The sequence below is a fragment of the Emydura macquarii genome, unplaced genomic scaffold (genome assembly GCF_026122565.2).
Source record: "Emydura macquarii macquarii isolate MOO-44397 ecotype Brisbane River unplaced genomic scaffold, CSIRO-AGI_Emac_v2 contig_3477, whole genome shotgun sequence".
Classification (NCBI taxonomy): Eukaryota; Metazoa; Chordata; order Testudines; family Chelidae; genus Emydura; species Emydura macquarii.
In genome coordinates this window covers 9,845,056-9,860,608 of record NW_027133614.1, presented here as the reverse complement: position 1 = coordinate 9,860,608, position 15,553 = coordinate 9,845,056, and the positions used below count along the sequence as shown (strand labels likewise).

The following is a 15,553-nucleotide window of genomic DNA, read 5'->3' as shown; positions in this document are numbered from 1 at the left end:
CTTCTGGCAGCAAGGAATTAAACAGGGGATGTTCCAGTCAAAACTACACACCTGCAAAGATTGATTGGTGAGTTCCAGAGTTTTTAAAAACGTTTGAGTACAAAGACACATATATTCTGATTTCTTTAATGCATATACATAAAGTTATATAGACAAAGTTATGTGTATCAATGAGGGATAACAGCCCATAGTAACAGAACTGTCTGAATCATACAGCCTTTCTGGACACATTTGAGCTATATGGATGGATCTATAAAATTTGTTCAGAGAATTTCTTGCCTTACAGAATTAATTCCACTCAATAACTTTGAGTTACCGGCAAAGAAACACACCCTTTCTCCAAAGACTGGTGGGATTTTAAGACTCCAGAACTGGGGAGCAAGTAATCTCAAACACCATGTCTTTTGAGACTCAAAGATAGGTTGAATATTGCACTTACTTGCCTATATCCGGACAACTAAACACCATCATATTAGATGCAATAATCATGATTTCCAGATGATCGAGACTATTTTGATTCTAGAAATGTATTTCCTTACTGAGATAGAAAACGTGATTATATAGTCTAGGGAAGCACAGTGACCAGCAGTAATGTGTGGCTAATTTTACTGGTACTGTATCAAGATGGCATTTCATGTTGTTGAAATACTAAGCACTGAATGAAGGAGCCCAAATTTCACCAAGACAAAAATAGATCCTTAGGAAAAATTCATAAATAATGGGGTTTTGCAACTGACATGAGTTAATATTTCCAGTTTCAGAACAAGTGAAAATAAATTATCACCAACTAGTACTAGTTTAAAACTTATCAGCTGTATATAACAGATAGAAAAAGAGAAAGTACTGGTAAAGAAAGTGATTAGATTTGATTTTTCTACCATAAATTAATGGTTCCAATGAAAGACAGTTTCGCTCTACCTCTTTAAACAGCATCCACTGAAATCAATGAAACTTTTGACTGATTTAATTGACTGTTAGGTTAGATCCAAAGAAAGTCAGTGACTGCTTCTAGGTTAGAATGACTATTGGATTGTCAATGCTGAGTGAATAATTATGCATATAAAATATGGGTTGTGATTAACCATTTTACACCACTCCAAATACTGATCATCTGGCTTTTATTTTTAATTACTTTAAAAATAGTGGCTGATGCAAAACCCATTGAAGTCAATGGGTGTCAATCCCTAGACTTTACTGGGCTTTGGATCAGGACCATAAGCATCATTTGATGAGTGTCACATTTATTGTGTCATTGTGATTCAACAGGTCTCCTATTATTTGGGTGAACAGAAGCTTGCCTTTATGGGGATTACAGGTAATGTAAAATTAGGACTTTTTTAACAATTACATTTTTATAGCCCTCGTACAGTGAATTTTAAAACTTCAGAGAAGCTAATAAATATATAGAAAGGCTAGCAAACAAATAAGTCTGCTTCCTTGGAATCCCACTATGGTGATGAATCTAAATTAATTAAAATTAGATAAGAAAGCAAAGATATTTCCACCTATAGGATGTTGAATGTTTCACTACTCTGGAATCTACATGTATTTATATAAATTACTGTAGGTCAAGAGAGAATAACAAAGTTTTAATATTCTATTTTTCCATAGAACTAAATAAAATCTATTGGACCCAATCTTGCAGCCTTTACTAAGAGTTTGTCTAGTCCTCCAATCGACATAATGCTGTCTGCACTGCACTGGTGTAACTGCAGCATTCAGGGGCATGGATTTTTCATGCCTTAATGACATAGTTATATTGACATAAGTGTGTAGTATAGACCAGGATTGAGGTTATTAGTCTCAACTTTGTTATGCATTCTATTTGGGACTATACTTTAAATCCACAAGGAAGCCAACCCTAGTGCAGATTATGGCAGTCTGCATAGTAAGTGGAGCATCTTGCCATGAGCACATTGCACCAGTGCTTTGTGATCTGCACTGGCTGCCTGGGGGTTTCCAGATACATTTTAAGTTGTTGGTTTTCACTTACAAAGCTCTAGGTGGTACGGGACGCCCTGCCTATCTACGAAATTGGTTTTCACACTGCTGCAGCTGAGATCAACAATGGCACTCAAACTTGATCATTCTTCCCCTCAGTAAAGAATAATGAATTGCTAATAGAATATTCTCTGTGAGGGGCCTTTCTTGGCTGTGGTAGTTGATTCCCATCCTGGTCCAAAATAGTCTGGATTTGTTAGGCTTCTGGGTACACTTTGAGGGGAGGGAGATACCGTTTAAGAAATGTTACTTGAGACCCCTCACTTTTCTTCTTAAATCTGAGCTGCATTATTATAGTTTATTTAGTGATGTTGTGTGGGGTTGCTTCTGGCTCTTTTCTGTTATATGGCTGATCTCTTAAGTAAGTGACTTTATGATTCTTAATCTAAAATAAATAAAGTAATGGGATTTCAGGTGCTCAGCACATTGGAATCAGGCTCACAGTTATTAAACTTTACACGGTTTACAAAAATAAGCTATTGTTTTGCATTAAAGTTATCAACAAAACTTTGAAGATAGTTGTGGGAGTTCTCCCTAAGTAACTCATTTTTCCTTTTAATGATTATTTTTTTGATTTAATTTTTAAATGTTGAGTCATAGGCTTAATAGGTTATGGCCCTGGTTCTAGGCTTATTCTTATGTTGTTAACCTACTCTTGTCAATGGACACAGGAAAAGAGACACAAACACACACAAAATAGGAGGATATATAATATTATATAGTGACAGCAATCTAAATTTCATTTTTATGCAAGATAAAAGCTTCACTTTATCTGAAGCAATGCTAAATATTAGAAGAGACAAATATGTTGGTGATTTTTTTTAATATCTTCTAATTCACACTATCCATTTTGAATCTTGATAACGTAATTTGAAGAGCAAGTACAGCATGTTGAGCTTTCATTAGTATTGAGTATTAATTTTAAATTAGGAATTTAGACTAATTTGATTCCAGACCCCAGACTAAGTTATACATTTGTAGAAATAGCAATTCTCACAATATCTAGTAACTTTTTATTTTATATATGCATAAGTTTAAGCTGGTTTTGTGCCTTTTTTTAAAAAGACGACATTGTAAAATTATGCAATGTGTAAACCAAATAGATATTTACTAGTTTAATACATTTTATTGACATTGTATAGGTCCATTAGCACAACTCAAACTGAATTAAAAAAAAAAAAAAAAAAAAAAGAATGTTACCATTTGATTAGTGCATAACATCTTTTTTTTTCTGCTGTTTAAGGTCTAAGACCTTTTTTAGGTAGTAATTATGACCCACACACACTCAGAAAAAGATTAGTTCAGTGTAATGGTTGAAAAGGTCATGACTTCATCCCACCAGTTGTCTTATTTTTAAACACATTCTTAATACTTTGTCATCTCACAACGGAATAAATCCCTGAAAATGTCAAAAGCCTGGCAGTAGCAGCATGGGACAGAAACTTGCTGTTCCTATTTGGCCTTCCCTAAAAACCCATGGAAGGGCCATTCTGCAAACCTTCTGAAACAATATCCATGGAGGAGAATCTGAGGGCAGGGCCTATCAGACAGTGGGACTTTGGACAAATGCAGGGGGTTAATACTAATGGATCTTTTGGCAGGAACAGCACATTCAGCACATACTGTGATAAGAGGTTTTAAGATTGGAACTAAGCTTTAATGATTAAGATGGTTTGAGAGGATTTCTTCACCATAGATCAGCTAGTTTTGATTGTCTTTAGTCTTTCAGTTTAATTCTGAAGGTCGTTTTTGCTTTACTTAATTATATTACTAACCCTGCATTAACATATATATCATTATGTTAGGTTTCAGTGGCTTTGATAAGTTTGTTTGAAACAATGCTGCTGGGTTATCTGAGCTACAAGGTAAGTCCTACTGGTTATATTCTTTAGAATCAAATCTCCATTTGATATATTTCTGTTAATGCTAATGGGAGTTTACATGTGCTCATTGACCAGAGATGAAATCCCTTTGCAAGTTTACTACTTGCAGGTTGACTTAAAGATTTTAAATTACCTGTGGCTAACTGATCAAGAAAAACATTACTCAATTTTTTTGTACTGAAGTGCAAGACTCATTCATGATTTATAAAATTGCAGTCCAGTTTACAGTTGGCCTGAATCAAAGCCATTAAGGCAATAGAAATCTTTCCATTGACTTCCATGGGCTTTTAATTGGCCCAATATTTACTTCAGAAAAGCTATAAAGGATGAAGCTATAATAAATACCGTGGTACCCAAAAAGTGAAGGAAGGAATAGGCATACTATACAGCTAGTGTAAGTCGGCCTCTCTCTATCAAATTTGGTGACACTAGGTCAATTTACACAGCTGAGAATCTGACAAGTACTATTTTGTAGATTTGTAATAACTAGAATATAAATTTGTCAATATAGGGCAACACTTTTGGGGAAAATTAACATCCTCTTTTTCCTGCAGATGTGCTATATACATGTCCCAACATCGCTGTTCTCTAGCAGGTTGCCAAGGTCATTCAGGAAATGGTGTTGATTCAGCAATGCCCTCTGATGCCATGGAGTGACATTAGGGAGCACTTTGCTGTTAGAGATGCTATTTTTCATGAAAATGAAAACCAGGGTCTTGACTGCTTTCACTTTGTTACAAATCAGACAGCACTTTTCAGAAGAAGGGTGGGAGTGTTACATGTTATATTCTAATTTGGATAATTGCACTCTGCTAATTTAAATTTCTCATCCTTTCATTTGGATATTGTATTCTTCTTTACTTCCTCCCTAAGCCACTGGGCGGGCTTGCAGTTTAAAAAAAACAAAACAAAAAAAACCCAAAAAACTAAGAAATTTTCTCTCCAGCTGGGGCTGCATTTCAGTAGTGGGTGAAGTGATAAATTTCTGTATGTCTTAAGTGCTTAGGTAGGCTTTGGGATGAAAGGCTATAAATGGGCATCTCGGCCCAGATCCACAAAGGTATTTAGGCTCCTAACTTCCATTGATGTCAGTGGCATTTTAGGAACTTAAATACCTTTGTGGATCTGGGCCCTTGGTACTTTTGAAAATCCCACTAGGCATCTATCTTTAATTGTCTAAATACCTTTGAAATTCTGCTTCTTAGGCCTAGCAATGCTGAACAGAGCAATGCCTTTGAAAATCTGTGATGAAAATTATTGCAAGAGGCAATTGAAGAAAGTAATAAATGTAAAGGCAAGAGATGCCTAATTTTGTGTTTGGGATTAAATGGTATAATACAAAATTAGGAAATCTAGATAAATATATAGAGGATGGCATGTTGTCTCAGACTGCCTGTTCTTGTTTCTCAAATGTATTAGGTATCAAAATAATAATCACAGTAGGGGACAACATCAGAAAACTTGAGTTTCACTTTTAATTCTTCCACTGCCTTGCTGTGTAGTTTAGGGATAATTTTTCAAGTGTGATTTTTTTTGGTATACTCATATCTATGGTCTTATTTTTCAATATGCCAGATACCCACAGCTCACTGACATCAGTTCAAGTTGTTGCTGCACTATATCTCTGGGTGAAAAATTTAATCCCGCTGCACCTCAGCTATTCCAACTCTAAGATAGGGCTATTTGCAAAATGCTTTGAGATCTGCTGATGAATGCAACTGCAAAATAGTAAACTTTTGTCTTTGTTTTTTCCATTAAATGTCAACTTTTCTTTAACTTTTCTAATGTTTTAGTTGGAATTTCCTCATATAATTGGCAATTTAATTTGTATTATGTGTTATTATAGGAAATGAACAGAACAGGGCAATTAACGAGTGATCCATCCCGTTGTCCACTCCCAGCTTCTGGCAGTCAGAGGCTTAGAGACACCCACAGCATGGAGTTGCATTCCCAACCATCTTGGCTATTAGCCATTGATAGACATATCTTCATGAATTTATCTAATTCTCTTTTGAACCCACTTATAGTTTTAGCCTTCCCAACATCTCCTGGCAATGAGTTCCACATGGTACAGGTCAGGGGAGAATCAGTCCCATAGGATCTGCTAATGAGAAACTGTACAGTTCCTAAATTGATTATTTCTATATCAGAGAGCTGCAGAGGCTTACACTCTTACTTGATTTGTTAACTTTAAGCCAGCTCTCACACAATAATACAAATATTAGCTTCCCCTAACACTGCCTGCCAGACCCAAGACAGACCCTGCGTGGGAAGACAAAGTTTATTCCCACAATCTGCAAGATTGAGAACCAGGGAGTGGCAGGATCTGTGTGCCCAGAATCCTGAATAAAAACTTCCTTTGTGTTTGCTACACCTGTGTCCTTTTTCTTGTGCTGGACACTACCAATACAATTAAATCTGTAGCAGCTGATCATCCTTTGTAAGGAAGCATAAGGAGAAGTCCCCGAGACTGTAAAATAAGGGAAGATATTTGTTCGGTAGAAACACATGGTAGTGAGTTTTTATATAAAATTTGAATTTCAAGTTTTTAATTCATTTAGCTTTTGTTGTGCCCACAGGTAAATACAACCACAGCCTTTAATCATCATCCTCATTTCACTTCTATTTGCAGTTACCATGCAGAACATTTAAAACTATTCAACTATAGTATCATTCATCTGTCAAAATGGAATTCTTCTGGCACTGCAGCAGCAGTGGCTTCTGGAAATGAAGGGGGAGGGGGCGCAAAAAATTTAGTTTTGCACAATCTAGTTTGTATTTAGCATTCAGCAACTGAGTCAGATTCATATAATAATGAGGATTAATTAATTTGTTGATGTAAATGTCAGATCATTTTAAATTAATCCTAGTGTACTGCAAATCCTTACAATTTTGACATGGTATATACCACAATGTACATGTTGCAGTATGATTTTAATTAGTATGATCTTCACAAAATGCTGCTCAACAACCCCCAAACATTGTAGGTGCTTAAAAATCACTCTGCACTTACATTTTTGGAGTAAAAGTTCCCTAAGGCACCTTTGCCTCTGCATCTAGAGTGAAGCCCCCTGCTAGGTGTCCAGACACCCAAGCCCTAGAGCATGCACAAACTAGGGGAAGATAGGTGTTCCTCTGCATAGCTCACCTGCAGGGCCCGATCTGGTAAGTAGGTTCAGACCCTCACCTGCTGGATCAGGCACCTATAGGTGAGCTTTACCCCACCTTTACCCCAGCAGTGAGTGTTCAGTTGGCATGTGGAAGATCCCCAGTGCAAGTCATCCCTCCATCTGAGAGGGAGAAAGGATTTAAACAGGAATCTGCCATCTCTCAGGTGACTGCCTTAGCCACTGAGCTATAGGATATGTTGATGTGGGGCTCCGTTGGTATTTCCTGTCAAACCTGTTCCATTGTGGATAAGTTTAAAGAGTCTTTGGAGCAGGGGTTCTGGATTCTGGGTCTTCTGCCTCCCACCTGGGTGCCCTAATTACCAGACTACAGAGTTATTCTTCCATTTGCTTGCGGCCTCTAGCCAACTGTTTAATGCACAGTTCAACAACTTCAATACAAAGAATCACTGAGCCAAAAATCATTGCCTAATATTTCATAGGGATAGCAAACTCCTGACAATGATCTGGGATAGCTCTGCGAGGGAAATCTCATGGAGATTTCCTCCGGTGCTGGTCCCGAATTTAATTCCCCTGAGATATAAGCAAAAAGGTGTTCTGTCCTCTCCCTGTCACACCCCTGAAGCAACACTAGTGCCAGATCCTGCAGTCCTTTCTTAGGCAAGACTCCCAATGACAACAATGCCTCACTTGCCTGAGTGAGGGCCACAGGATCAGGTGCTTGGTCTCTTCAGATTGTTGCATATTTGTATGTTCTCTGGGATGAACGGTCTCTGTTGTGCCACTCAGTATAAGTCTGCTTCTGAGGTTTGATATGTTTTTGTTGTTTTAAAAAGGGAAACATCTGGGAACAAGTTTTGCGAATACCTTTCCTCCTGGAAATAATCAATGCGGTCCCCTTTATCATTACAGTAAGTATTTGCATTAAGTATGTGTGTCCATATCTGGGTGGGGTTATGGGTCTGCTCCAACACACTCAACTGACTGGAATTCTCTATTGACTTGTCTGAGTGATGAGCAGGCCCTCTTGGAGCAGGCCCTCTTGGAAGGGACACTAGCAAGCTATTTTTTCTTGAAAAATTTTTTAAAAAGAAGTCACAGCACCAACAATGCAACAAACAAGATAAGCCTGTTAGATATAAAAGCAGAGGAAACTTGTATGGTAAAATGTTATCTATACTGTAAACTACCTGTCTCAGTCACATTCCTTTGGCTATCATATATATTATACAGAAAGGAGTAAATATAGTTGTAAGAAGCACATCAGACAATTTCATTAAACACTGTATTGGATGCAGTTTCTTGGACAGAAAAGCTGTTAAAATATATTTGTGTTTATTTCTCCCTCAGATTTTCTGGCCTGCACTAAGAAACCTATTTATTCCAGTGTTTTTAAATTGCTGGCTTGCCAAACATGCTTTGGAGAACATGATTGTAAGTATGACCAAAATAGTTAGGCAAGAATAACTTTTTTTTTTTTTTTAATATCCTTTCCGAGTCCACAGTAAGCAGCAGTCTTGCTGAAGACCGATCAGGGGACTGCACTGGACAAATGCATCATGGGATTAATCGCTTTCACAACTAAAGCATGGAAATGCTTTTGCATTTTTCTGTATCACCATTTCATATCAAAACTGAAAAATTTCAAGGCATAAAGCCAGATCCTCACTTGGCGGAAACTGGCACATGACAGACTTCTAACAAAGGAAGTCCCCAGCATGGCTAACTCTTATGCCATTCACATGTAGCCTCTGCACCAGGGGCCAGAAGAGCTGCTATGCTCCAATTACTTCTGACTGGCGTACCAAACCCCATGGGCCACAGCCAGTTGGTTAAATTAGAGCATCTAGGGTCTGCCCTACACTATGCCAGGGTGGTCAAAGGCCCAATCACAGAAATCAGAGAACTACAACTGACTTCTTTGCACCACCACTGCGCTCAGCAAATTTTAAATGCATTTGGGCCTTTGTATTTTATCAGGACATCAGGAAACTATTATATAGGATCAGTGGATGCATTATTTAAAAAAAAAAAAAAAAAAACCACCCATAACCAACCTGCCTTTTCTATTAATATAGAATGATCTCCATAGAGCCATTCAACGTACACAGTCTGCAATGTTTAACCAAGTTCTTATTTTAATATCCACATTGCTGTGTCTTATCTTCACCTGGTAAGTGGCAGATGTTTATTACATTTTCTAATTTAAGCACACTGTATTAAAATGGGTATAGTCGGAATAGTGTTTGTTAAGAGATAATATCGTTCCCATACTAGGTTTTAATTAATAGGTGGCTCCAAGGCAGTGTTAGTGGATTGGGTTTGGGAGGAGTGGGGGAGCTAGTTCTCATTCTTATCAAAATTATACTTGTAAAAATATCAGTAGACGAGATATAGAGCACTGCTTCTGATCTCAGGGAGAAAGTCACGCAAGTACATTGGGCCCCCTGCACTGCTCCCCAAACAACTTGAGCCCCACCGTGAGGCTATTAAAGGGAAGAGGTTGTGGCTGTAAAGGCACCTACTGGGGCTTCTGCGTCCCTGTGCTTTGTTCTGATGCTGTCCATTCTAGCCTTCATTAGGCTGGTGAAGCAGATCAGGGAACAGTCCCCACATTATCAATAATTTGGCAATTCTAGTGGCTCTTTACAGGGACTGCAGAGAAACCGGTAACAGTTTCAGCTCATGGGATGGCACAGGAGCTGCAGTGGGGTAGCATTGAAAACCAATGGCCTACCTAAGTCTACTAACTCTTTTCCAACATCAGCAGAGCTCCCCCCAAACCCTTATTTCTGTTAGGCACCGGTAGGGAGTAGGGAGGACCCTTTGCAGAGCTGTTATAGCCCTATCATTATTTGTTGTGCCAGGCACAGTGCCTGCGATGTCAGTGTATTGATAAAGCTCAGTCTGTCATTCTGGAGACACTGATTTGATTTTCTCCTGCTTTATTTCTCCAACCTAATTCTGCTGCTAGCCACTGCTATGTGACTCTCACCCCTCGGTCAGGATAGAGTAACACATGGCCTCTTAATTCTGCCATTAATGTCTGTTCTTTAATAAGAAGAGCTTGTGCTCTCTAGTGGCTCAAGGAATATTTCTAATTTTACTCCTTTCGTTTACAGCCAGACAATTGCATAAGGCCAGATCCCCCAGTCTCTCATCTGCCAAAATTCCTATTCAAGCCAAAATGTCTCATTTAATTTCATGGAATTTTTTGGCTCAGTGTAAGCGTTTCTGGTTCCGTGGGAGGCCACAGCGGCTTCCTACAAACAGGGAATAGCTCGCGTTTGGCGAGTGAGTAGGCCTACTAGTCCGCCCTTAGGCAGGGTGAGCAGCAGTTACTCGCTCCGGCCCTCCATCAGGGCGGGCGAGCAAAGAGTCAGTGGCTCCAACCCCTAGGCAGGGTGAGCAGAGGCAGATCGCTCAGGCCCTCAGGCAGGGCAAGCGAACCAGGAGTCAGTTGCTCCAACCCTTAGGCCGGGTGAGCAAAGGCAGATCACTCAGGCCCTCAGGCAGGGTGAGCGAACAAGGAGTCTATTGCTCCAACCCCTCGGCAGGGTGAGCAGAGGCAGAGGCAGGGCGAGCGAACAAGGAGTCAGTTGCTCCAACCCCTTGAGGCAGATCGGGCCCTTAGGCAGGGCGAGCGAACAAGGAGTCAGTTGCTCCAACCCCTAGGCAGGGTGAGCAGAGGATCACTCAGCTTCCGGCGGGGTCAGGAGAGCAATCCTCCTGGGGTGGCTAGGGCAAAGGGGAAGGGGAGGGGGACGCAGGCCCACCCGTCTCCACTGCGTCCCAGCCCAGGGCCCTAGCAGTGGCAGAAGCGGCTGCCACTGTGCCAGTAGCAGCTGCCACTGTGCCAGTAGCAGCTGCCACTGTGCCAGTGGGGCTCCCGCCGCAACACACCGGCTATAAGGCGGCTTCAGCCACAGGCCATGGCTGTCCCTGGGCTACTTCCTCCCCACTGACCCTAGTACCTGCCTCCTCCGTGCCACGAAGGTGGTCCTCCAGGGGTAGCGCTGTCAGTCCTTCCTCGTCGACCGGGGGTAAGGCGGGGAGCTCCTCTTCAGGGGGCAGCTCCTCAAGGTCGTTGGATGTGGGGAGCGGCTCAGCCCTCGGGCAGCTCCTCCAAGTCCAGCCCCGCTGTAGGGAGGGGCTCGGCGGCCGGCAGTTCCTCCAGATCTAGCCCAGCCTCCAGGGGTGCCTGCCACTCGGGCCGCTCTGGGGTCTCGGCCCAGTCTGGCGGTTCCAGCGTACGGGCTCGGGGTCGGGGTAACTCGGCCCAGTCGTCCTGGCCGGGTTGCCTAGTCCAGCTTCTCGAGGGCCCTATCCAATCCCCGGGCCCAGGTGGGGCCGGGGTTCTTCGTCAGCGGTTAGGCTCTGGCCTAGGCCTCTGCTGGCGGGGCAGCACATCCGCCTCTGGCAGCAGTCTGGGGTCTACTGAGCTCAGGGGCCAGGCTTTTGTACTTCCCCTTCCTGTTGGGGCTCCGCCCTGCGGCAGCCAATTGGCCTGGCCGGGTTGTCCTATCCCGGCCCGGGCCCTTTGTTGCCGGGCAGACTCCAGGGCAGGGTGTGAGTTGAGCCAATCAGAGCGCGGGCGTCCTTCCTCAGGCTCTGGTTCCGTGGGAGGCCACAGCGGCTTCCTACAATCAGTAAGGATTGCACCAGTTGGCCCACACCATACATAATACTGTCACTGTAATACCAGAACAACCCATTTTGCATCTTCAGCCACAGTTCAAGTACAGTATAAAGCATGCTTGAGCAAGGTGTGCTTTTATCTTTGTTAGGGTCCTACACCAACATTTCACTGAAGCGCTAGGCAAAATATAAAGTATGCATCGACAGGGAAGCAAGCTCTGTCTGGACATGAAGCACTTTCCTCAGCAATTGCAATGCCCCTGGTGAATAGGTACATGAGCTCCATTTGAAATGGAACATTGTGTTCAGGTCCAGGCATTTTGGTAACTGACAGTAAAACATGTAGAAAATGGCAAGTTGACCTGCAATAATTATGTTTGGTTTCAACAGTAGCAAATACAGGCTCATTATAGATCATAACTGACCTAGTATTGACTCTCCTAGATAGAAAAATAAGCTAAATAGAAATGAAAAATACCCAACAACAATTGCCAGCTAAGGAAATGTAGCACTTTGGCAGTGATGTGTAGTGTTTGTTGAAATAATTTGTCTAAGATCAGTCTTGTGTTGACCAGGAAATTGTTTATATTATTTAAACATACAGTATTGAGATTAATATATTTTGGGGTAGCCGTTCACATATGAATTTACAATACAGAGCAGCACTGTAATGATGATTGAACTATTTAATCAACACACCATAAACAGCATGCCAAACTCATCTCTGGGATAAGGTCTTCAGTTATGTTATATCCCTGGTGAATTAGAGCCAATGTCTTTCTTTAGTAGCTGCCCTCATTTATAGCAGAAACATGGGCCCTGCAGCATAGCTACAGCGTGGAGTTAAATGCCCCATTGTGGGCCAAACCCATCACTGGAGCTTGTGTAATGGCAGAAAAGAGAAGTTACCACCAGGCTGCCATTTCACATCTCACACAAAAACATGCAGTGCAAGAGTGACTCTGCCTCCAGATACACCGGGCCACATACCAGAGCCAACACAGAACCCTTCTGCAGGCACAGATTACTCCCTGCCATTCTTTTGGACTAAACAGGAAGAACAAACCAAATAGCTGCTCCTTACATAGATTATAGGATTCGTTACAAAACAGCCCTTCGTACCTACAAATTTATAGGTATTAAACACTTGAAGTTCCTGTTTACTTCAGTGGGAATTGTGGATGTACTGCACTTCTGAAAGTCAGGCCACTTGTCTTTACAATGCACTGTTGTATTAGAAGCTATGTTTATTTAGTAGATGCATGAAGATATGTAAATCTGAACAAGATACAGTAATTATGGTAAATATAGTTTGGAGTTTTGTTCCACTTTATTCTGAAGATGAAATAGCAAAATATCAGCTATATCAATTTAACTTAACCATTACCATTTCGGGAAGTCATTATGAATTTTGTTTCATGACTGATTTATAAATATTGATATATTAATTTATTGGCTGAGAAAAATGGAAGGTTGAAACCATATTTTATGCTCAAGAGATTTATGGGTTACATTCACAGAAATGTAGGACTGGAAGGGACTTCAAAAGGTCATCCAGTCCAGCCCCGTGCAGAGATGCAGGACTAGAGTAAACCTAGACCATCCTTGACAGATATTTATCTAACCTATTCTTAAAAACCTAATGACAGGGATTCCACAGTCACCCTTGGTAATCTATTCCAGTACTTAGCCATATAGTTAGACAGATTTTTCTGAATATCTAAACTAAATCTTTCTTGCTGCAGATTAAGCCAATTATTCTTGGCCTATTTTCAGCAGACATGTAGAACCATTGATCATTATCCTCTTTATAATAGCCCTTAATATTTGAAGACTTTTCAGGATCCCCCCCCCGTCTTCTTTTCTCAAGACTAAACATGCCCATGGTTTTTTAAGCTTCCTCATAGCTCAGGTTTTCTAAACCTTTATAATTTTTGTTGCTCTGCTGAACTCTCTCCAATTTGTCTGTATTTTTCTTCAAATGTGGCACCCAAATCTGGACACAGTACTCCAGGTGAGGCCTTGCCAGTGCTGAGTAGAGTGAAACAATTGCCTCCAGTGTCTTGCTTACAGCACTCCTGTTAACATACCCCAGACTGACATTGGCCTCTTTCAAAACTGCATCACATTGTTGGTTTATACTCCATTTGTGGTCTACTATAACTCACAGTACTACTGCCTAATCTTTTACTCCCCACTTTGTTGTGCATTTGATTTTTTCCTCCAAACTGTAGCACTTTGCACTTATTTTTATTTAGCTTCATATTGCTGAATTCAGATAATTTCCCCAATTTATCAAGGTCATTTTGAATTCTAATTGTCTTCCAAAGTGCTGTGACCTCACCCAGTGTGGCATCATCTGCAAATGTTATAAGCATATTCCTCATCCCATCATCCAAATTATTATAATTAAATATTCAAAATCTATTATATTAATATATTGCATAGTACTGAAACCAGGACAGATCCCTGCAGGATACCACTAGATAATTCCTCTCAGTTTGACACTAAACCATTGATAACTACTCTTGGAGTATGTTTTTTCAGCAACTTGTGCACCCACTTTATAGTAATTTCATCTAGATCACACTACCCTAATTTTCTTATAAGATTGTCATGGGACACTGTGTCAAAAGCCTTACTAAAGTCAAACTACATCATGTCTACAGTTTGTCCCCAGTCACTAGGCCTGTAACACTGTCAAAAGAAGGAAATTGGATTGGTCTGACATGATTTGTTCTTGAGAAATCCACATAGCGTTAAAAGGTATAGCCAATTATCCTCTTGGTGCTTACAAACTTATTTTTAATAAAGTTGTTCCAGTATCTTTCCAAATATTGAAGTTCGACTGACTGATTTGATTCCCCAAGTCCTTAGTGCCTATCTTTAAAAAGAGGAACAATGTTTGCTCTTCTCTAGCCCTCTGTGACCTTCTCTCTCTTCCATGAGTTCTCAGACATAAGTGTTAATAGTTCTAAGATTCCTACATTTGTTAGTTCCTTAAACCTTGGGTGAATTTCATCAGACCCTGTACTTAAATACATATAAACATAATAAATATAAATATTTTTAACCTGTTCCTTCCCTATTTTCACTTGTGTTCCTTCCCCCTTGTTAATATTAATTGTGTTAAGTATCTGATCATAATTTATGATATTTTCTATCATATTGTCTCTTTATAAATCCATGGTATACCCCCATCTTATGCAGATCTAGTCACCCCATCGGGGGGGGGGGGGGGGGGGGGGTAGTGGTGAAGATATACTGGTATTGGAAAAGGTCCGGAAAAGGGCAGCTAAAATGATTAAGGGTATGGAAAAAGCTTCCATATGATAAGAGATTAGTAAGACTGGGACTTTTCAGTTTGGAAAAGAGATGACTAAGGGGAGATATGATTGAGGTCTATAAAATCATGACCGCTGTGGAGAAAGAAAATAAGGAAGTGTTATTTACTCCCTCTCATAACACAAGAACTAGGAGTCATCCAATAAATTAACAGACAGCAGGTTTAAAATGAACAAAAGGAAATATTTCTTCACACAACGCATAGTGAACCTGTGGTACTTCTTGCCAGAGGACATTGTGAAGGCCAAGACTATAACAGGGTTCCAAAACAAACAAAACAAAACAAAAACACCGAACTAGATAAGTTCATGGAGAATAGGTCCATCAATGGCTATTAGCTAAGATACACAGGGATTGCTGTTTGCCAGAAGCTGGGAATGACCAGTGGGATGGATCATTTGATGATTACCCGTTTTATTCATTCCCTTTGATGCACCTGACATTGGCCACTGTTGGAAGACAGTATCCTGGGCTAAATAGACCATTGGTCTGACCCACTATGGCTGTTCTTAATTTACCTTTTTAATTAGACAACAAAACACCAGAGCCTTCTTGTAT

The 15,553-nt window shown here is 40.5% G+C and overlaps 1 protein-coding gene across 4 annotated transcripts in view; it reads left to right on the top strand.

The window, feature by feature from the left end:
* KCNT2 (potassium sodium-activated channel subfamily T member 2) overlaps window positions 1-15,553 on the top strand; it is a 245,565-nt gene that overhangs the window by 84,823 nt on the left and 145,189 nt on the right. For 3 of the 4 annotated variants that reach the window (XM_067535158.1, XM_067535157.1, XM_067535156.1), the window contains exons 4-8: window positions 1,267-1,315; window positions 3,807-3,866; window positions 7,849-7,923; window positions 8,363-8,446; window positions 9,091-9,185. In XM_067535158.1, coding sequence (XP_067391259.1) covers window positions 1,267-1,315; window positions 3,807-3,866; window positions 7,849-7,923; window positions 8,363-8,446; window positions 9,091-9,185 — 363 coding nt within the window. Of the gene's footprint in view, window positions 1-25; window positions 68-1,266; window positions 1,316-3,806; window positions 3,867-7,848; window positions 7,924-8,362; window positions 8,447-9,090; window positions 9,186-15,553 lie in introns of all 4 variants that reach the window. The other variant, XM_067535155.1, reaches the window with a different exon arrangement.